This window comes from Notamacropus eugenii, chromosome 2, assembly GCF_028372415.1.
Source record: "Notamacropus eugenii isolate mMacEug1 chromosome 2, mMacEug1.pri_v2, whole genome shotgun sequence".
NCBI classification, from domain to species: Eukaryota; Metazoa; Chordata; class Mammalia; order Diprotodontia; family Macropodidae; genus Notamacropus; species Notamacropus eugenii.
In genome coordinates this window covers 348,275,207-348,298,744 of record NC_092873.1, presented here as the reverse complement: position 1 = coordinate 348,298,744, position 23,538 = coordinate 348,275,207, and the positions used below count along the sequence as shown (strand labels likewise).

The 23,538-nt window shown below is 43.5% G+C and overlaps 1 protein-coding gene across 1 annotated transcript in view; it reads right to left on the bottom strand.

Annotated features, from left to right (window-relative positions):
• Positions 1 to 836: 836 nt before the first annotated feature.
• PLEKHM1 (pleckstrin homology and RUN domain containing M1) overlaps positions 837 to 23,538 on the bottom strand; it is a 39,562-nt gene continuing 16,860 nt past the window's right edge. Inside the window, exons 6-12 of the mRNA XM_072645953.1 lie at positions 19,932 to 20,187; positions 17,854 to 18,771; positions 14,075 to 14,220; positions 10,058 to 10,251; positions 4,218 to 4,281; positions 3,525 to 3,682; positions 837 to 3,219 (exon numbers count right to left, since the gene is read on the bottom strand). Of these exons, the coding sequence (XP_072502054.1) occupies positions 3,108 to 3,219; positions 3,525 to 3,682; positions 4,218 to 4,281; positions 10,058 to 10,251; positions 14,075 to 14,220; positions 17,854 to 18,771; positions 19,932 to 20,187 (1,848 nt within the window). The 3' untranslated portion in view covers positions 837 to 3,107. The remainder of the gene's footprint in view (positions 3,220 to 3,524; positions 3,683 to 4,217; positions 4,282 to 10,057; positions 10,252 to 14,074; positions 14,221 to 17,853; positions 18,772 to 19,931; positions 20,188 to 23,538) is intronic.

Below are 23,538 nucleotides of genomic sequence, written 5' to 3'. Positions count from 1 at the left end.
TGCATGGATTCTAGGGGGCTTACAGCTGGGAGAAAGGGCAGGATGACTGCAGTACCCTCAGTGGTATCATGATTAGGACTATTCTACCCAGCAAATGAGGACAGAGATTTACAGCTGCATGGGACTTCAGAGGCCATTAGGACAACCCTCTCATTTAAAGACGGAGGAAACTGATGCCCAGAAACTGTTGGCCAAGGTCATGCAGGAGGTGAGGCAGGGACTTGCCTTCTGCTGAAAACCTGCCCAGATGATCCTTGATTTCAATCCTTCCTCATTTTTAATGGCACTTTTCCTTTCCATGGCTCTCCTTTTCTTTCCCCTGTCCCCCATGGAAACATCAGGGTATGGGAATTCCATTTAGGAAAGGACCTGGTAAACTCTTCCACCCTTCTGTGAATGCAATGTGCCTCTTTTTTTTCCAGTGGGTATTTTTGTTTTAGCCAAAGGTTTAAGCCAAAAGGATTCTAAGGGTAAGACCTTCAGCTGGATGGAGACCCTTTCCTGAAACCCCTCAGTGTTACTTTAGTGGCCACCTATCCCTTCAAGTGTTTTCAATGCCCAGTGACTGGACATTGCCATTAAGTTTGGGTTATTGTTGTTTCCTTCAAGGACACAGGCCTCATTGCCCTCTGTCTAATCACCATCAGACAGAGAAGCTTTCATAAGAGGATGTGGGAGGAGATGAAGAGCCAGCTCTTCAGTTTCCACAGGACTGGGATCTGTAGCTGCAAAGATGACTTTGGGAGTCTGAGACAGGCCAGGAAATTAGGATGATAAAGTCTTTACTGGAGTATCATCTAGAGGAGCAGAATGACTTCCCAGGGAGAGAGCCCCACTCACAAGAAATGGTTTATTGTATAAAATAAAGTTAAAAACACAAAACCCACATGGGCACCATTTGGAATCCACTTAGCTTTGAGCCAGATGGGGAATAAAGTCAACATTTGTGAAAACAAGTAGATTTTTGGGGGATAATTTGGGAGGGGTTAAGAATGAATGCACAGAAACCCAGAGACGGCAGTGATGAGGGAGCAGGGTCATGTCTACATAGGATGAGGGAAGATCCACTGAATACATTCACTTGGATCCTGGAGGAAAAGTCAGTATGTAGGGCCAGCACACATTCATATTCTCCTCACCCCCAACACACAAACACACAGACGCTGGGCCAATCAACTGGGGCAATTAAGGCTTAAAATGAATCTTGGTCATTGTCTGGGTGGTTCTTGCTTTGGGTGACACAGTTACTATCCCAGAAAGCTGTAGAGGGCCTAGGTACTTGGCTATCTGCAGGTGGCAGAAAGAACAGGAATGGCAGAAGCCTCCCCCCACCTGGCCTCTGCCTCCATCCATTGCACAATGCACAGCTCTACTGGGTTAGGCAGGTGACTCAGCAGCTTAGTTAGCCTAAGCAGGTAACTCTTGGGGTGGGGGCAGGGGAGAGGAACAGTGCTAGTAATAATAGCCACCATGTGCCTCAAATGCCATGTTTCATCCTTAATCTGCAGGTATCTAGGATGAGGAAGGAGCCCTAGGAATGGATTGTTCTGCAGTAGGCCATGCCAGCTGGTGGATGAAGACAGATGAGTCATCTGAAACCCCCAAAGAGGGTGAGCACCTCATTTGTTTGAAGGAAAAAATGCATACTCCTTCTCCCCCCTCTTCCCTGCCTCAATTCTAATGCTAGTTCTGTTAATAATCAGGCTTATAATCTCTTATAATGCCTCTCTAATGGATGAGTTGAAAAATGTCTCATAAAATAATGGCTTCATATAAAGATGAGATTAAATTTCCCTTTAAACACAAAGCTTCTTGCAGGAGCTCTGTCTAGGCAGTCAGAGCTGCCACACAAACTCTTTCCCCCCATGCTCAGCCTTTGATGGGGCCAACTAGGGACAGATGAGTGCCAGGCAGAGGCTGCGGCTAATGGTCGTGGCCAGCAGAAGCCACTGTTGTACTGCAGGGCCTGGAAGACCTGCAGATGGGACGGATGCCAGGTACCCCTGAGGCCAAGCCTCTGTCATAGGCGGTGACAAACATGAGCAGGTTAAGGAGACTTTAGAAGCTCCTGGCCCACTTCTGAATGGCTGTGCCACTGCTGCCACTTCTAGTTTGAGGCTGTCTTTCATGGGGGAGAGAAGCAGGACACTGGTCCATGTTCTTAAAGAACAAGGAAGGTGGAAAGTGCTTTTAGTGCTGGTTCTGAGTCATTTCGTGATGGTCTCCAGTTGGGACCAGGCTCCAAGATGAGAAGGAAATGAGGCAGTCCGAAGCTCCTCCCTGAAAGAGAAGGGGGCCAGGGTTCTCAGTGGTGAGGAGAGATGAAAAAAGGGAAAAGAAAGAGCATCTCCCTGGGCCCTGATTCCACCACCAGGCACTCGGGGCTATTTGGCACAATGTTGCTCAAAACAAGTTCAGTAGGGCCCCTCAGGACACACAGCAAGCTTCCACACCCTGGCCAGAGCTGCACCCCCATCTTTGCTGTCTCAAGAAGTCACTGTGTTCCCACTCCATCGTAAGTGGGAATGGATATCTTGGGTGGCCTGGGCAGAGTTCAAATATAAAAAATATTTTTTTCCACTCAAAGGGAGGAAAAGAAAAAGTATACCTTAGAAAATTAGAGCTTTTAATCAGTAATGCAGAATTTAGAATGTCCATAAGTCTAGTTTTCCACAGTAGGTGCCAGGCTGACTTAGGTAAGGTGAAGTAAGGTGAGGTGAGGTGAGGTGTAGGTCCCTGAAAAGGGAGACCCAGAAAGGCCGGTATCTGATTAGTGCAAATAGAGGCAGTCGAGTCTTTAGGGGCATTACATGGCAGCACAAGCTTCTCATGTCCAGTATATGAAATGAGTAGTGCTTCTTCAGTGGCTTTTCCAGGTTGCTCCCATCCCAGGGGCTGGACAGGTGGGCAACTGCTATAGAGTAACTGGAGTGAGCCCTCCAGTCAATGCTGAAGGCGGTGGCAGGGAGATGGATGATGGGTTTCTTTTTTCCCACCCTTAATCTGCACACGCTGTCTCTGCTGGAAATGCATTTGAATGTTAAACCTATGTCTTCTTTTCCCTGGTAGCCTGAGGTAGAGAAGCACACAAGGCTAATGGCAAAGGGTTAGGTATAGAGACTCTGCTCCTGATACTTCCTTCTGCGGGCACAACGGGGACATCCATTCTTCATTTGGGGTTGGCAGCTACCATGGAAGACGGTTTTGCATTCTCTGCACCTGAGAGGGAAAGAAAATACAGTGTGATCTAAGTGAGCTCTGTGAGACCACCCCCCTACAGGCCCTGGAGTCACTGAGCAAGAGCTCTGGATCTAGAGTGCTAACCTGAGCCCTAGAAACATCCTAAGTGGCACTTCTCACCCAGATAGTACAGTGGACTTATCTCTTAGCCTAGAGGTATGAAGAGCTAAGGCCCTAAAATATTCAGGGCCAACTGTTCCCTTCCAGAAGCAAGGGAGCCAGAGAATTAGTCATCTGAAGGCCCTGTCTGGGTGGGGGAAGGGGAGAAAGTAGTTGCCACTTACCTCGTTGTGGTATCAAACTCAAAAGGGAAAATGATGCCATTATGATGGCAGATTTGGCAGATGAAGCCTCGCTGGGTGCACAGGTCACAGTGATAGACATGCTGGGAAGCAAATTCAATCAGATCCTGCAGGAATCCCTCATAACTCCCATCAGCGATCTACCAAGAGGAAGAAACAAGGGAAGTTCTACCATGAGAGCTGTACATGTGGATCATGTCCTGCCACTCTGAGTCTGAGTCTCCCAAACACTCCCTCATGGTCTTTGTGGGGCAGATCATATGAGAGAGGAGAGAGGTGATGAAAGGGAGGGGAAGAGAGTCAGAGTTTCCTAACCCTTTTACCACTAACATTTTTTCCTCCCTCTACATCCCAATATTCATTTAAGATGGGGAAAAAGGGGTAAGGAGGGTGAAATAGCTCATATACATATATTAATGGGACCATTGGGCGCAGCCTCCATTCCATGTATTTGGGACTGTGCTGTTGCCTGCCATCACAGGGAACTGTAGAGATTGTCCACTGGCCTAGGCAGCTTTCAGCCCTAGGCCAGCAACCACAGTGAAAGCTTATAAGAATGGGCTTTTACTGTCCCATGCATCAAAAGCCCTGAGGTACTTTCCTCATCCCCTATTCATCTTTTTCCCCTAGGAGTGGACCTGCAAAATCTTTGTGGAACAGGGGTTAAATTCTCACCTGCTGGAGGTCAGCAACACTGTACTTGTGAGGAGACTCTAAGAGATAGTTTCGGGAGTCAAGGCTTCAGAGAAAACATGAAAGAGGATGGTTAGTGATATTTCCCTAGAACCAAAAATGTGTCAGGGGTGGAGGAGGAAATGGGCTCGATGATAACCAAACTTTGGCTTACACAACACAGATGGCTACAGATCCCCTACAGGGTTACATCCTGAAGAACAGAGAGGAAACACCTGGGGAAGCCACTGCCTTGGTGCAAAAATCTCATCAGTCTCATTGTGATGAGAGGGAAGAAGGGTCAGGGTCCAAGTGGAGAAAACCAAATCTTTATGGCTTCTTGAGAAATTCAGGCTTGGTAACCTGGAATGCCACTGTCCAAGAGTTCCTTCTAACTTCTGGAAGGATGGTGTGAAGCAACTAAGGGTGCTTAGTCAGAACTGTACTGTGCATTTCACATCTCTCTCTCCAGATATACATACATACAGACATCTATATCTATGTGTGTGTGTGTGCGTGTGTGTGTATCTCAAAACAACACACGGAAAGAGAGGCAGACACACACATACACACAGACACAGACCCCCCCCCCCAAAACTGTAAACAAAGGAGTTACTATGAAATCAGGAGATTTCCATAAGAGCCAGAAGTCAGTATAATTCGTGAGATATTGTCACTAACTTGAATGCAATGACTTCTCCCAAGTAAACGTCCAGCTTTCCACGGAACAGGAAGCTGCCCTTTATCACTAGCAGGAAGACAGTGAATGTGAATTGTAGCCTAGCCCCGGCGTCCCAAAGGAAGGGGTGGGAGTTATATTTGGACAGAATGCTATCTCTCTCCCATCAGCGCATCTTGTCCCATTGTTTCGGAAATTGTGGAATCTAGCAAGAGCAGAAGGTCCTTGGCATGGCAGACCAAAGACCATGTGACTCCCTGACTAGGTGGGTAAAAGACCTGACTGGGTTCTTGCACTTCATCCTTTACCATACTGGCCCAAATATAGACCACATTTCCTCCCGGTTAACTCTGGCTTTATTTTAAACCCAAAGAAGGTTTGTAATTAGCTTTATTTTCCAGTGTATACCTATAGTATTTCCCCCTTCAAACAGAGATGGCTCATACTAGCTCTGGCAAGCTGACTAAAATTTTCAGTGTGAACACTTACACCTTATAAATCATCAAAGAGATACAAATCAAGGCTTGATTTATTGATCTGTTGATTGTCTAGAGTTGAAAAAGTGAAAGGTTAATTAAACAGAGCAAATTGACCACATTTACCAGGATAGTCCATGAGTGTAGCCTACGTTAGAATCAATTAAGAAATTACTATTTGACTTTGGGCATGCAACTTGCCCTCTCTAGGTATCAGTTTCTCTATCTGCTTAATGGGAAGAATTCCTAGTGTGAAAATCAATGACTGAAGAATTTTTATATAAACTCACAAAAACCGGCCTTCCTGTGTGTGGGGATAATTCTTTGCTAAAGAAGGAATAAAAAGATATCACAAGAGATGAAATGGGTAATTTGGGTCACAGGCCAAGCCCTGTTCTAGGCTCTGTTCCTGACTCTCCAAAGTTCTTTCTCCACCATGACCCAGCAGCCTTCTCACCCATCCTGGAGCCCCCTTCCTCTTGATTGGTCAATTCCTCCTGGAAACTTCCATTTTAGAAAAACTCCTCAGAAGCCATGCTCCCTGCCTCCCCTCTCCCCCACTTGGGACACCTTTCATTTCTCCCGCTCCCAGTTGGTCTCTGCTTTCCAGTTTACTCTTGTGTGCCCTCCAGAACCAGAAGGTAAGCATCCTGAGGGGAGGAACACTCTTTTTGTTAGTCCTTGTATTCCCAATGCTCAGTACATTGCATGGCACATAGTAAGCCCTTAATGAATGCAAGCTGGGTTGGCAATATAAAAATGAAAAGTTTTTTCCCAAAGTAAAATAAATGCAGTTAAAATTTAAAGGGAAGTAATTAAAACAATCCTTGTAGCAAATTTCTCCAATAAAGGGTCTGAAAGCCAAGATATAAAAAGAATTGATATAACTACATAACAAGAGCCATCCTCCAATAAATAAGTAGTTATTATATGAACAGGTTATTCTCAAAGGAAGAAAGACCAACTATTATTAACAATCGTATGAAAAAATACTCAAAATACTGTTAAGCAGCAGTATTAGATGGGCAAAGATGAAAAAAGAGGGAAAAGTAATTGTTTGGTTGGTTGTTGACACTGCAGAGCTATGAACTCTTCTGGAAAATGATTTGGAAACCAAACTAAACTATCCTTTGACCCAGTGATCCTACTAGTTAAGCAGCTAGCCCCAAAAGGTCAAGGACAGAAGGAAAGAATACTTACTGATAGCAGAACTTTTTATTGTAGTAAAGAAGTGAAACAAAATCGGTGCTTATTGATTGGGAAATGGCTAAAAATTGTGTGCATATGAATGTGATGGACTGTTAAGACACCAAACGAAATGATGGATATGATATATTCAAAGTAAGAGGAATGAATTGTATGCAGAGTTCGACAAGTAGTACCAGAGCAGTGATTCATACAATGACCACAATAATCATAGGAAGGAAATTAACTTGGAAAGACATCACAACTCTGATCAAAGCAGCAAAGAACATCAGATGATAAGATGTACCACCTTTTGGCAGCCAGGCAGAAGATGCACTAAAGGAGCATGACGATATGTGCATTCCCAGACATGGGCCAGATGTCAAATCTGTTTGGCTGGGACGCGCGCACACACACACACACACACACACACACACACACACACACACACACACACGTGTGTATGTGTATCTGTTACAAAAGGTTTTATTTGTGGTTGGAGTGGGTTAGTGATAGATATTCCAAAGAAGCAGCAATAAAATAGTTTTTTAAAGACATGCGAGAAAATAAATACAGAAGGAGACAGAAATAAGGTAATTTTGCTACCTCTTTGTTAAATTAAATGTTTCTTTAAAAATTACACCACTGACATTTAGTTTCTTATATGATCTTTCTCGTTCTCTATATGCTGAAACATATGTTGGTGATTTTTAAGTTCACAATAAAAAGAAAAATTTTAAAGTAAACATTTCTATAGAAGCTCTTTGGAAGAAAATGGCTATTATAAGGAGCAAGGTGTCAAGCACACTCTTATTTGGTAACATCCAAATTCCTACATGGAGCCATCCATTGGTGAGGTACTCCCTTCCTCCTAAGGCAGCCCAGCCCCTTCTATCACAGGAGGGCCTCTCACTAAAAAGCTTCTCTTTACGCTAAAAACAAACCTGCCTCCTTTTAACTTCTGCCCACTATTCCTGGTTCTGCCTTCTTGTGGAAAGGAAAATCTAGGATCTTCCTTTCATAAGACAATCCTTCAATACCTGAAACTACCTCTCCTGCCATTTTTCTTTTCCAATGGCATGGTGGCCAGCCCCCTTTATAGAAGAATGCCCTCCAGGTTTTTGGAATCTCAAAAATGTGGCCACTTGAGCTCCCAGAGCCCAGGAAACCGTCTAGGACTAAGGTGAAAAGAAGGTGCTGAGTTGCACTGGCAGAGTGAATTTTCTCAAGCAGAAATTCTCTACCAATATGATTGGGAGTCCAGTCCATATGCTTATCCTAAAATGTGGCACCTGTAACTAAACCTGACCTTTCGATGTCTGACCAGGTACTTCTGGATATGGCACTTCTCAATGTAATTACATTACGCATTTGGCTACCAGGTCACGCTGCTCACTTGTCCTGAGCTTGCAGTCCATGAAAGCCCCAATCAATTGGATTTCCCCTTATTCATATTTCAGTCTGTGGAGATCTTTCTGAATCCTGATTTTTCTGCCAATGTGTTTGGTGTTCATGTCAGCTCTGTCATCTGTGGTTTTGATAAGCATGTCACCTATGCCTTCAACTAAGTAACTGAAAAAAATGTTGGACAGGAAGGGACCCAAGGACATTCAATGGAAGACTCTACTTCAGATTGGCTCTGATTCATTAATGATTACTCTTTGGGTCTGAGCACTTAATTTATTTCAAACATCTCTAAGCATTTTATAAACATTGTCTTAGTCACCCAAGTATCAATTGGGAAGAAGATAGGCAACTGGATAACTAAACCCAATTTCGCCTTCATCTTAACAATCATGAGTTGTCGTTCTCTATCCATGATTTATTTATTTACTAGAGGCTTATTGTCCAAAAGCTTTATAGACTTAAGACACCATACCCTTTTTTCTTTTAGTGGTAGTTATTTGCCCATAGGTTTAGGAAATTAAGTTGATGACTATTTTTTTTATTTCTAAGGGGCCAATGAAAGGAATCCCAGAATGTGAGGCTTTAAAAGACTTCAAATCCATCTAATTAAATCTCCTTATTAATCTATACATGACAGGGAACCTGAGGCTCTGAGAAGACTGAAAAGTCTCAGCTCCACTGAGAAAGGTAGAACAGAATCTGGTGGTAGGCACTGACTCTGAAACTCATAGCTCCCTAATTCTGCTCTGGCTCCCCAGCCTACTGACATGAAGATAATGACTTAAGACATGTCTGTGCCACTACCTTGCTCAGCTGTGAACCAAACTGCTGGGTGAGATTATGCTTGGGACCCCTTCTTACTCTAAAAGTTAAGACTTAAGTGTCTGACTTAGTTAGGCTCATTTTTCTGCAGAAGCCACAGTGTAGGGAAGTGAAAAGTTATTACAGCTGGGCACCTGCTGTAATGCCATGGGTGGCTTTCTGATTCCAGGGCTAATAGTCCACGGTTTATAATCTCCTACAAATCTAAAGATGTGAGTAAAACAGATGCCTCGTTTTTACATACCACCCAGTATGCTAGACAGAACCTGCACTCATACCTGAACCCATGAATGGGGAGGTCAGTTTTGCTCTCATCTGACAAAGATTTCACCACCTCTGATTATAGAAGGTAGGCAGGGTTGGATACTCATGAATCTCTGGTCATGGGAGTCTTGTAAAAGTAAGAACGAGTCAATTCCTCCTGAGTGTTAACAATGTGATCTCTTAGTCACCTTAAAAGCCAGGAAAGTTCAGTTTTCGGGGTTTACCACAAAGGCAGAAGTAAAACCTGATTATGGAGCTTCTCCAAGGTCCCATCCAAAGGTGGAAGAGGGGTCTTTACATACAGGCTCAGGATTTTCAACATGCTATCAGATCTTCCTCCTGGCAATGCAGGTTTTTGGGTCATCAAGGCTGAGCTAGTGCTTCCTAAAAAACAATCAACCTTTTCCTTTAAGAGATGAGGTCCTACTGCAAGAATAGCTTAAGGGATCTGCAAAGCGGAACATGAGGTCCAGAAACCAGAAGAGGCAACCAGGGGAAACTGGAGAAGATAACAAGTCTCTCATGCTGTACTCTGGACTCTCACTCTCCTGAAAGAAGTAGTTTCACAATTTCATTTAGTATGTTGACTGTGGACATTATCAGGTGATGTCTGAGTGACTTTATTGGGAAATAAATCATGGTTTGGAAAACTCAGCACTTTAAATAGGTGGGTCCTCCTAGGCAGGTCTCTCAAGTTATTAGTCTCTCAAGTACTGTTTTTTGCTCAGAAGATCTAAGTATGACCCCAACATTCTTACAGAGCATCGGATGGAGGCAGGAAGTTTGAGGTACAAGTAAGTTATTCCAAGTTACTCAACATTAACAGGGAGGAGTCCCAAGTCTTGGCTTTCTGAGTCTGATTCAAAGACAAATTTTTTAGACCCTCTTTTGACAGCCCTACTACAACATGTTTAGACTAGGACTGCTTGGAAGGACGAAGTAGTGACAACAGAATGTTACTCTGGACTGAAAGATACATGGTGTATAGAGTGGTTTGGGCCAGCACTCACCGCTTGCTCAGTTCTTTCAGGGCCCCACTTCTGCACAAGGTCAGGTAGTCACCTAAGAGTTTAAGCTGCTCCCGGCTTCTCCAGATATGGTTCATCCGCTCCACATGGTCATAAAGAGACTTATTCACCAGCTGTAGGTTGATGAGGGGCTGGTTCCGGATCTGAGTTAGGAACTTTAGGGCCTGGCGGCAAACCTACCAACACAGACACATGCCAAGTTGGTGATGAGACCGAGGGGCATCCATGGCTCTGGTGGACCTACTCCCCTCCCCCATGTCAGCCCCACAGACCCTTTCCAGTAGCTTCCTGCTTTTCCAGGTTTCTTCTAGACTTCGTTCTTCCTGACTAAAGGAAATCAATCTTTCAGCAAGCATTCTTTTTCTAACCTGACTAGGAGACCGTGGCCAGAGGTAGTTCTGGCCACAAGAAGCATTAAATTAGTCATTGCCAAACGACAGTTTGCTTCTTCTCCATGGTGCCAATGAATAGCCTCTGCTCTGATAAATGATTTCTCATGTTTAACATCACATAAAACCAGATGGGGAGTCATGTGATAGGCTATATCAGCTCCAAGTACCTTTAGTATCTCCAAATGTTAGATATTTTGAAGGGCATGATCTGTTTGTTATCTAAGAGTTTTTCCTCTCAGCTGGCAGGAACCTCAGAGAGAGTGCAGCCTGCACCTGATCAGGAGTCTTCCTAATAAGTGACATTGATTGTCACTTGATTGAAGATCTCCAATGAGCTCCGTATCTCAACAGATAGTCCATTTTTGGACTATTCTCATTTTAAGAAATATATTTCTTATGTTAAGTAAGAATCTGCCTGGGCAACTGCTACCCACTGACCTAGTTCTACTCTCTTCTACATGAGTGTCTTTCCAATATTTGTCCTTCCATGTCTTCACTTCTCCAGACAAAACACTGCAAGCTTTTTCAGCCAATTTTTGATTTGATACTAACATATAACATTGAGCAAATCACTTAAACTCTTCTATAAAATGATCTCTAACCCGTTCTGTCCTCAAATTTTGTTCCTACTATTGACTTTTAGGCTCATAATGGCCTACACCCCTGACCCTGGAGCAGTCAAATAGATCAAGGAGAACATTCACTTTGGCACCAGTTTTCTATTTGTAAGCTCTCCCAATGGTTTCCAAATTCTCACCCACCAATAGTTAATTCTTCCTCTCACTTGCCTGCCCTCCCAGGGACCTGATGAAGTGAGTTCTCTTTTGGAAAAGACAACGTCTTCAGAGGCCAAACACTTGTTTTTAACGCTAAGTCCACACTCTAACATACCCTCAGTAGTGCTACTCCAGAGGATCACCCTGAGCAGAGGGAGCTTTGACTCCAACCGATGAGAGAGGCAAATGAACAAAACCATTTTCTTATTTATGGTGACATCCTGCTATTCTGTGTGTCAACCATCAGTGAGGCCACTGATCTTTTAGGAGCAAAGAAATAAAACAAAAACAAAGAAAAAGCAAAACGCCAAGACAAGCAGCTTTCTATTTTTAATTTGTGTCTTTGTTGGTCAGTGGTTAGATAGTTACTGAGCTAAGATGAATCCAGAAGAAAATCATCATTTTTCCTACTGCAAAAGTGAGGTGAGGAAGAACAACCATAACAGAAGTCTGCCCTTTTTTGCATCTTTCCCCCCTACTCCAACCCCCAGGAGGTTCCTTGCCTGGATGAACTGCTGAGCACCCCATGCCAAAATCTACCGGATACAACTGACATGACACTGGAATACCTACACCAACACCACATATGAAATAATACCCTATCTCCCCAAGCTCAGCATTCTGAGGTAGAAAGGGTAGCATATTTAGAAGAATCTTGGACCCCTCTGGCAATCTAGCGAACCCGTGGGAGCCCCTGCCGGAAGACTGTTTATTGCCTACATTAATAAATGGAGGACATACTCAATTTCAGGTATCAGTTAGTGATAATAATTTTAATAATTTTTCCCTCCATTCAAGTTTGTGGGCCCCTGAAATTGATCCACAGAACCGAGTTTAAGGATGCCTGCTTTACGCACTTATTTGGGGACAAAGAGCATGCTTGTGTTCATGTTTTCCTAGGCCTTCAGTGAATTTCTTCCTTCCTCCTTTACAACTGCTGAACACATCCCTTAAAAGACCCATCTCAAATATAATCTCCCCGATGAGATCTCCAAGAATGACTCCCATGGAACTTCACATAGCACTTTGTATCTCTTCTCATTTTTCTACACATTGACTATATCTCTTCTTATCATTCTATCACTCATGTCTCGACTCTTGGTAGTCTGGCTTTTGATTCATTATACAATTGAAATAGTTCCCTTTAAAGTTACCAGAAGTACTGGAACCACCAAATCAAATGTTCTCCTCTGAAACCTCATTCTCCTTGACTTCTCTGTCAATATCTGACTCCACTGCGCACTTCTCCTGGAAACTCTCAAATCTGGGCTTTTGGGGCACTTCTGACCACTGCTCAGTATTCCTTGTTGGATCTTCATCCATGTTATGCCCCCTATCTGTACTCCCAAGGATCTGTCCTGGGCTTTTTGACTTCTCTTTCTCATTTTGGTGACCATCCTCAATTCCCATGGGGATGATCCCCTTAATGCTGATGACTCCCAGATCCATGGAGCTAGTCCACATCTCTCTCTTGACCTGTAGGCCCACATCCCCAACTGCTCTTTGGACATTTCGAGCTTAAGTCACTACTTTATTCCTTGAATCTATCCTCTTCTTCTAAACTTCCTTATTTCTGTTAAATACACCACTATCCTCCAGTTACCCAGGTTTGCAAACTCGGTATTGCCTTCAACTCCTCACCTTTTCTCTCCCCACATTCAATCAGTTGACAAATCTTGTCATTTCTACATTTACCACATCTCTTGCTTCTGACCCATTCTATCTACATAATCACCACTGTAATATAGGTCCTCCTCACCTCTCGCTTGAATTATTTATCATAATACTTTCTCCCTGCCTTTAAGCCTCTCTGATCTATCCTCCCTAGCTGCCAAAATGAATTCCCTAAAGTGCAGGTCAGACCCTGTCATTCCTCTGCTCAAACTCCAATGGTCCCCTATTGTCTTTAAGACAAAATATGAACTTCTCCATTTGGCTCCACAATCTGGCCTCCACCTTACATTTCTAGTATAAGAACTTATTACTACTCCTCTATACACCATATGCTCCAGTCACTCTGGCCTTCCTTCAGGTCCTCACACACAAGACTCCATCTCCTCTCTCCAGCCTTTGTACTGGCTATCTATCATACCTGGACCCTGAGATGGATTCTCTCATCTCCACCTCTTAGAAACCTTAATTTTCTTTCAGACTCAGCTCATGTGCTGCTTTCTATAAGGACTTTCCTGATCTCCTACTGCTCCCTCCCCCCCCCCCCCCGCTAGTGAATCCCTTCCCACTCCTACAAGTATCTACTTTGTACATACACTTTTCTATATACATGTTGTCTCTCCTGACAAGATGGTAAACTCCTACTGAGCAGGGACTGCTGGGGTGCATTAGCACAATGCCTAGTACATTGCTGATTGACTACCTGGGATCATACATATACATGTCATGTACTCCCATTAGATTAGAAGGTTCTTGAGGGTAAGAACTGTGTTGTTTTTCATCTTGTATTGAGCACCACAGTGCCCGGCATGTAGCAGGTATATAGTGCATTGAATTGAGGAACTATGGCTTCTGTAAACTCTCTAGCTTCCCTAAATACAGGCTACCATACACAAGAGTGTTTAATAAATGTTAATTCGGCTATATTTCCAAGATGGTGACTTAGGATGAGAAATATAGTTTGTGGCCATGGACAGAGGTTTTCTCTTAAGTGAATCACAGTACTTGGGGTAGGAAGGCCTGAATCTACAACTCTGTACTCTTACCACCTGAGTTAGCACTACATGAAGGGATAGAGATAATCTAATTACTCAACAGACCAAGTCTGAGTTTTCCAAACCACAGAAACCATAAAGTCAGAGCCTGTCCAAGGGACTTACGGTGCGTTTAGTGAGGTCCCAGTTGTGGATGAGCCTGGCTGGAATCACTGAATTGTCATCCTGGTGGCAGATGTCACAGTAATAGAGGCCAGAGAAGGCACAGAGCTTGGGTCTCACAAATGAGAATCCAATCTGTCTGGAGCAGCCTGGAGGATTGGAAGGGAGACTGTGAGAGTGTGGGCATCAGCTAGAATGCTTATAACCAGCCTTTTCTATTCCATTCCATTCCATTCCTTCCTCCCTAACCCCCAACACTAATGCCAGTCTTACTTATTCCTTGGGGCTTTCGAGACAATGATTATTCTGAAGCAAAAGACAGTGGGGACAGTTTAAGTTCCTAGTTACAATGTTAAGTTTAACACAGATTGATTTGGAAAGAATTCTGACAAAATTAGACTAATTCAGGTCCTCAGGAGCAATGAATGGGAAATTGGTGATGACAGGGCCCAGGTCCACAGGGAAGCCACAAAGGGACTGCACTCATACACAGTCAATAATGCTGCTTCAACGCTTCCTGTTCATGGGCAAATAGACCCTTTCACACTCCTGCGAGGCTACCCTAACATTTCCAGCTCATGACATTAAGAAGGAAGTGGGATCCAGCAGGTAGGTACAGTTACAGCAGGAAGTCACTTCTCTAGGTAGCAAAAAGCAAAAGCTCCAGCAACCTACTCTGCAAAACAAGAAGGGTCCCTGACCCTTCCCAAGTGTGATTTTTATCTATAGCTTTTGTTTTTACATCACATTCTTGGCCCAGAGGCCCTTGGTCTCTGGAATCAAAGATTCTGGACTCAGATCCTTCTATTGACACACATTACCTATGTGACTATGGGTAAGTATACTCCCTGCCCCCAGCCTCAATCTCTGCATATGAAAAATGAAGGATTTTATTAGGTGGCCTCCAGGGCCCCTTCTAGCTCTATACTGATAAGCCTATCCTATCTAGTGAGTCATCCATTCTAACAAAGATTCTTAAAAAGGAAAAAAAAACAAACAATTCAGCAAAACCACCCAAACACATTAACTGTGTTTGCCAGTACTTGTAATATTCCATACCCACAAAGGGGCAGGGGTGGGGTGGAGTTGCATCACTTCAACTCTTCAGGAGCCAAGCTTGGTCATTATAATTAAATAGCTGAACTGTCCATTTTCAATAGGTTATGTCCAAATAACACTGGAGTCCTCCCCAATGCAGGCTTCTCCACATTCCTCTTTAAGAGCAAGGGAGACTAAGTAAGAGTTACAGGAAAGACATAAATGGCTTGTTAACATGCTAGCTGGTCAATGAGGTGTTTATGAAGCACTCAAAGGGAGTATAGACTTTGTAGCAGAGAGATATGGGAGGAGACTAGACTAGTTCTTGGCCATGAAGACCTTACAATCTAACAGGGGAAGCAAGACTTACCAAATACAATAAAAGGAATAGTTTGAGAATTGTGCTAGGTTGGAAGAGAGATGGGGACAGATAATGAAGAAAACTTTCTGGAGGAAGGATCTGGTAGAGATAAGCAAAGGCTATTCTAGGTATATGGGATTTGGGGAAAGACTTGGAGATCCTTGATTTTCTTCAATTGTAACGTAACAAGGTTGGACTAGATGATTTCCTTTGTTTCTACTTCCATAATCCAGATGCAAGGGAGTGGGCGGTAGGAAGAATAAGAGGGGGAAATCTGACAAAGAGGATGCAGGCTGATGCACAAAGCTGTGCCTGATTCATTCAACCCGTGATCCATATTCTCTCTTAGATCATAGGCCTTCCTGTCATGGAACAATAATCACTGGAGAACTTGTGGTGAAAACACCTAAAGCCCAATTTCAAAGGAATAATCTTCTCCCTTTCCTTGTTTTGAGATTGGTGTAGTGCTACCATGCCTGGGACCCGAGTTTTAGTTCTAATTCTACTGGTAACTCCAAGTGTGAGTTTGAACAAATCACAGCCTCTCTGGGCATGGGTCTCCTCTTGGTAAAATGAACAGCTTGGGCTGGTTGATTTAAAGGTCTTTTTTAGCTCTACCATCCTAGGACCTGAAGAAGCTTACAAATACTACTCTGAAGAATCATGTCCATTCCAAACACCTAAATTTACCAACTCCCCCTGATCCTCAGTGCACCTTTTACTGAAGGGTACCTACACAGAGCCACACTGTTCTTCCCTGTGATCTGAAGCCCATTTCTCCTCACAATGCTATGCAATTGCTAAAAGTGGAAGGGAAGGAACTCTGATTCTTCAGTGTGGAGAGATTCCTTTCACCAAAGCAGATCACAATCACAATCATTTAGTGGACTCCCTAAGTTCTAGGGAGTTGCCTAGACGCAGAAATCAGATGACTTGTCCAGAGGCCTCCAGCTACTAAGTGTCAAAGGTAGAATTTGAACAGTTTGGATCTTCTTGACTGGAAGCCCAGCACAAAGTCCAATTGCTGCTATGTACGTAATAAATAGAGAACACAGATTTCTGGAATAGAGATATAAAGATACTATATTGTTGCACCAAATTGGCTGGATTCCAAAGGAAATGAATGGCAACTTGTGGAAAAGATATGGCTGATTTCACACCCTGAACATCTCATTCTCTACTCAGTGGACTCCGCTCTTTCCCACCTCCTCAATCACACTCAAAAATGGCCATGCCTTTGGTCCTGTCAACACCCATAAACATACCACCTTCTCCATCTCTGAGAATTCTAAAATTCTGGTGACATCCTTTTGCCTTTCCATCTCTTCCTCTACATTTCCTTACCAAACTTCAACCTTTGTCCATACTGTGGCTCTAATCCCTGGATCCCTCAGTCCTCTCCCAGGCCATTTCCCTTGCACCAGCCTCTCTCTCCTTTTCTCCCTATCTTGAACCCCATGGTGAACCAGTTCAGCTCTTCTCACGTCCCTAGTCCCTTACCATATCACTGCTTGAGCCCTGAGACCCCTGCTAAGCTTCAGTTTTCAATGGTTCTCCCCTTATCCCACTCCACCGTCCCATCGTCTCCTGCCTTCTCTCCTACATGGGCATGTCTCATAGAAGGCCTTTAATAAATGTTTAATGACTAACTAAGTCTTGATTATGCATTCTTCTGTACTGTTTCCCCCTTCTCTCTCCTGAACTGGAAGCTGAAGTAAAATCTGGGTAGGTGGTATGGCCTTTCAAAAAGCTGCTTGCTAGGTTTGTCTCTGACCACTGTTCCCTCTCTTATTCTGTCCTCTCTAACCCCACGGCTCTCAACCAGGCACCGACCACAGGACTATCTCCCTCATTCCTAACATTCTATTGTTTAGTCATTCATCAATTGAACCGGCTTATTTTCTTCACTTTTAATGATGTTTTTTAAAAAGTGCTTCCAAATATTTTCTGTTCTTTGGTATGTTTAGAATACAGACTGTTCACCTAGGGTATAAATTGATGGACATATGTGTTGGAGTGGGGGGATCCAAGAGAACAAGGTTCAGGATGGGATGAAACACTGAAATAGAACAGAGTAAGGGAGGAGAGGGAATGCAGCCTAGTTCCCTGGGGTGATGGTGTGAGGACAGCTCAACACAGACTACAAACCATCCCTGACAACGGCTGGGACACCCACTGAGGTGGGAGGAAAAAGGGCCATGAACTGACAGAGAGGAAGGGAAGAGAGAAACAAAAGCAATGGGCAGAAGAAGCCTTCATGAAGCCACAAAGGAAGAGATCAAGAAACAGTAATTCATCCAAGAGATCTTCACACTGTGTCATGACTCACCAGTAATGCAGCACTGTACTAAGGAGTGCTCTCTGCACCTAGGTTCACTCATACCTGCACAAAAGAAGCTCTGGGAATCCAGTCCTTTCTCTGTGGGGATGGCCACAAGGTACTGCAACAGGAAGCCGTTTTTCCCTGTTGTATATTTCAAGATTTCTTGGGAACTTTCATCTAGGCTTCCACCAAGAGTCAATGCTTCTTCTGCTGTTTCCAAATAGGATGTTAAGACTTTTCGTACAAGCTCTCTCCAGGCAGTTGCCTCTTCTGCGCTTTGAGCTTTCAGTTTCAAGGTGGCCTTGGCTGTGATGATTTTAAAGTAAGCTGGGCTCCCCAGACTTGTGTCAGGGAGAATATCTCGGACTGTTTCAATCCCATGGCTATCACTTAATATCTTTTCATTGTTCCTCATTTTGAAGCACTTTAAAGATTCTAAAGACAAGGAAAAAATTAAGGGAGTCCAGGTCTTCTCTGTATGCATGTAAAGAACTGATTCTTTAATAGCATCTAGTTCAGGCATGAGAGGAAATGGCCAATCAAAATGGCCATCTAAAGATGCTTCCTCCTGGGAGACTGGGATGAGGTGGCTAAAGGAGCTGCTCTGAGGCTGCTCTAGATCTTCCAGTGGGTCTGGGGGTTGCAGTGTTTCCCATTCCTGTTCTTGCTGAGGTCGGCATTTCTGCAGTGCTTCATGCAGTCGGTCCAACCAATCCTCAGCCTCATCCTGGGAGGGAGCACGCATTGTCAACTTTTTTTTGGAGAATATCAATTCAAAGCGCCCATCACTTTGGGCTGGCCCCACAGACTCACATCGAAGAAGGGAGCAATTCTCCACACACTCACGATCCTTATCATTCAGATAGAGGCGGAACTCAAGTGGGGAGAGCTCACAGAAGAACTCTTTCCAGATGCCCATGGCCCCACGGCGTTCCAGTGTACCCAGCTTTAGGAGGCCCCTGAATGGGTTGTAGAGTCCTATAATCAAAGAGATTTCAGAAAATTATAAGGTTTCCTAGTCTCAGAGTTAAAAACAGAAACTCCTAAAGAACCAGAGGGACAACTTGAGGAATAAAATACTGCAGCTAAAGGGTAAATGTGTGCCTCAAGAGACCTGACTCACTAAAGTCTATGGTCAGAGTGTGTGTGAGTGTGTGTGTGTGTGTGTGTGTGTGTGTGTGTGTGTGTACGTGTACAGAAGTACAAACATATGCACATGCACAGTGTAAGGTTTTTAACTGAAACTTGGAGATGACTCTTAGGTGTTTTGAACCACTCTAAGGGTTAGGAAAAGAATCAGGTCTCCTGAGAATTCCTCCACCCCTATGGGGACCCCACAGCCTGGGAGACAAGCATGAAGCAGCTCCTCTGAAGTGGGAAAAGGCAGAGTAGTACAACAGACTAGCTCCACCCAAAAGCTCAGGGCCAAATCCTGGGAGCAGAAGAGATTTAATGTAAAATCAAATGAAAGACTGTTTCTATTTCAGAGTTCCACATATACTGCCAAGGCCAGGTCCTCATCAACCAAGACAAAAATTTTCTACCAGGTCACAGGAAACAGAGAGAATACAGGAGGAAATATTCACTTTTAAACGAATATCCAAACATATAAATACAATAGGCCATAACGATTTAAAAATGGTATCTGATAGTCCTAAATATGGAAGGATTATTCTCACTATAAACAGCTGACAAAGGATGCTAAACATTGTTAAATCTTTAAAATGAATAGCAAAAAACCCCTAAAACTTGGAGTTTGGAAAGGAACCCCGGGAGAGCGGTAAGAGTCAAAACTTATTTTATAGAGTCAGGCAGCACACATCTCTCTATCATGCGGCTCTAAGTAGAAGGGAACAGTCTCTTGGAAAATGGCTATCAAAACAATATTCATAATCTTGAGCATTATTAACACTATGAAGGAAAAATAACTTTCCTTTAAATATGTGATTTTAAACTGGTTTGCCGCATGATTAGTAGTTTTTATGGATTGATATCAGCATTTTTTCCCCACCCCCCGCACAAGGGGAACACATTTAGTGATCAAAATTAACAGGAACCAGGATTCAAATGAAAGAAATACCTGTTACACACAGCAGAGGGCTCTAGCTTAAGAAAGAAATGGGGCAGCCTATGCATACCGATCTGTCTGCGATGGACAACCCAGAAGTGTTTGTACTCTGGATCAGGGTTGGCTGGCCTGGCTTCCAAGGAAGGCACACAAGCTTGATCCGAGGGGTCCATAAAGTTGTTCTTCCCTGGCCCTTCAGAAGCAGGATTGTGGATGTCAGGCCCTGTCTCTGGGGTCCCTTCCCCAGAGAGATCTGAAGCACTATCTGGGACCCTCTCAGGGGAAGGCCGATAGAAATCATCTTCTGAGATCCAGCTTTTGTTTTCCTATTTTGTAAGAGACAAGTAACAAATATTGACCTCATGAAAAGCAATCTAGTAAATAGCTTTGAGAAAGGAGGCCCTAGATTCTAGCCCTGCCTCTGATATATACTGGTTGTGTGACCCTAGGAGGTCATTTCACCTCTCAATGCTGCTGTCGAGCAGGTACCAATCTGCATTAGGAGAACTCACTGAGAGTTCCCTACACTGATGTAATCACCAGAAACATTCAAAAAATTGGGCACCATTTATATAATGCTTTAAGATTTACAAAGGGCTTTAGGCACACGGCCTTATTTGAGATTCAGAATAAGTCTATGAGTGAAGTAGCACAGCTGTTATTATCCTCATTTTACAAAAGGGTGTACTGAGGCTCCAGGTTAGGTTGTCAACATCACGATCCCGCTTAGTTTAAACATTCTGTTGCATGTGTTTGATGGAATGTCAGTTCCAGTTAAATGAAGTTACCATCTGTGGGATTATAACTGAATGTCTTGACAGCAGAATTTCATGTTAAGTGGGATAACACGGCAATATCAAAGAGTGGAGGAGTCTCAAGTGTGACAGTCAGTTGAGGGTCACAGGCAGGATCTGAACCCAGGTCATGCCTTACTCAAAGACAACATGCTTTCTACTACACCAAAGGCTCTAAATTAAATGCTTTTGTCTTAAGGCCATGCTTGAAGTCGAAGGGAAGGAGGCTCCTTATTTAGTCATTTGAAATATTTTCACCTTTCTGAACATAAGTCAAAGTCTCCCACCTCCCATCCCCTTTGTACCACCTCCTTCAGCTCTGAAAGGCTGGGGGGGGGAAGGAAGTTCTCACGGGCAATGATTTCCATTCCTTGTCCTTCCTTCCTTAGCTGCTGCCTATATGTGATCAGTTCTAGAAGTAAAAACCAAGAGGAAGAGAAAAAGCAAGAAAGCAGATTGAACGCCTGGCTCTCTACTCAAAAGGAAACCATGCACACGCCACAAGTCACAAGTGGTGACAAGAACAGATCACTTAACAAAGCTGTTTTTAACACTTACATTGAGGTTGCAGGCTGTACCGCATCCCATCATGCTGAGGCCCCTCCATAAACAACAACCAACCCCCCCCCCCCCCCGCCCCCCCCCCACCACACCCATATCTACACATCTATAAACACAAAAGGAAGGGCAGGGAAGGGGATGCACTTGAAGATTTTCTTTTGATTAATTCTATTAGGTGCTAAATCACCACCTATGCCCTCCAATTCAGAAAAAAAAAACTTGCAGGGTGAATTAGTAATTCTTTTTAACAGCACAAGCTTTCAGCCACCAGGGTGAGGAAGAATCCTATAAACCTAGTCCTCCTTAAAATCTCTCCAACCAAGTAGGGCTCTTTCAAAAGGGATAGGGAAGTGGCATATCTTTCTGAAACAGGATGATGAATCATCCAGGACCGCTTTCCTGTACTTGCCACAAAGGTAACATATTATGAACAACAACATTCCTAGGTCAAACAGATACAAGGAGGACTAATTTCTTAAAAATGTAGTAAGAATATCCAACAGCTATTAAAGTAGCAGTCCCTCCAAATTAGGGATACCCCATCACCAATTCACGAAAAACAGAGTATGGACCTGGCTGGTACTGAAGGCTTTGATGGAAATATTTATCCTGACTGTCGAAGTATCATAACATAATTGGGTTAGTATATTTAACACAGGTCCAGTAGGTTAAAAACAGTGAAGCTGCTATGGTACCAGATGTCAAGTGAGGATCCCTTTGGGAGAAAACCTGTTGCTATCTAAGTGCCACAGAGAGAGAGGATCAGGTAGCATTAAAAGTGATTAAGAACAGCTTTTTGCATTGGGACAAACAAAACTGGCTCAGTTTATCCTCTGCTCCAAATGCCATTGCTCTCAATATCAGAATCAAAATCAGAAAGCGAATTTCTTATTTCCTTCACTTTCTTGTGTGCAGATACCTGCATCCTGTCTATTCAGACAAATCCCTGTGCTTTCGTGATTCCTAAATATGAAAAAAATCAACATCCAAAACATGATCTTCATCACTTCCACTGCCTTTAGCAACCAAAGGAACTATTCAAAACACAGTAAACTGGACAGTGCACCACACATGCAGCTCCCAGCCAGATGGAAGCATCATAAATATACTCTCGTAGGTCCCTTATGATTTCAAAATTGCATGAATCTATGATTATGAATTTATTATCTCTACCTTGTTTAGTCTATTGTCCTTGCCCATGTATGTAACAAATATGTATTTAATACACTTCATATAATAACTATTGGGGAATGGGCTAGTCGGGCAATCAGTTTAGAAACATTTATTAAGGTCTTATAATGTACCAGGAACCGTCTTAGTGCTAAAGACACAAGGACAACAGGAAGCAACAGTCCCTGTCCTCAAGTTCACATTCTAAGAAGAAGATGGCATGTAAATGATTGAGCACATACAAGACTAGATGGAAGGTCATGTAATGCCAGGAGGAGTGGGGGGACTAGGAAAGGTTCCCCCTCATGTAAGGGGAGATGCGAAAGGAGTCTTAAAGGAAGCCAAGGAAGCTAAGAGGGAGAGATGAAGGAGAAAAGCATTCACGGCTGGAAGTGGTGGGGGGGGAGCGGGGAGGAAGAGCTAGTACAAAGGCATGAAGATGGGAGATTGAGTGTTTGTACAAGGAACAGCAAGTGGGCCAACATAGCTGGATCTTAAAGTGTATGAAAAACAGTAAAGTGTAAGAAAACTGAGAAGGTAGAAAGGGGCCAAGCTATGAGAGCTTTAAAAGCCAGAGGACTTCCTATTTTACCCTGGAGGTAAGAGGGAGCCACAAGACCGGCTTCCTATGAGTAGGAAGAGAACACAGTTAGACTTATCCTTTGGCAGCTAAGTGGAAGTCAGACTTGAAGCAGGGGGAACAATTAGGTGGCTACTGCACTAGTATGACTCAGGGTCGCAGCTATGGGTGGAGAGGAGAGAACTTTGGGAAGAAGCCAGCACAGGCTGGCACTCTCCCTATGACTTGTTAGTCTTAGAGAATTGCCTAGAGTGCTTGAGGTTAAGTGACTTGCCCAGTCACACACTCCCAGTGTGTGTTTAAGGCAGGGCTTAAACCAGTGTTTTTGGTGCTAAGACTGGCTCTGCTGCTATGCATTTGATGGTTGAATTGAAAAATTTATTGATTAAAAAACAAGTTCCTTTCTGGTCCAGCCCACCATATTGCACTGCATAACTGTTGCAAAGTTCATGCCAAATTTTTGCAAAAAAAAAAAAGTGGGGTGTGACCATTATGTGAAGCTTTTTGGTGGTTTTTTTTTCCTAAATTGTGCTGGTATTACTTGTCTTTTACTTTCTGCCAGTCTTGCACCA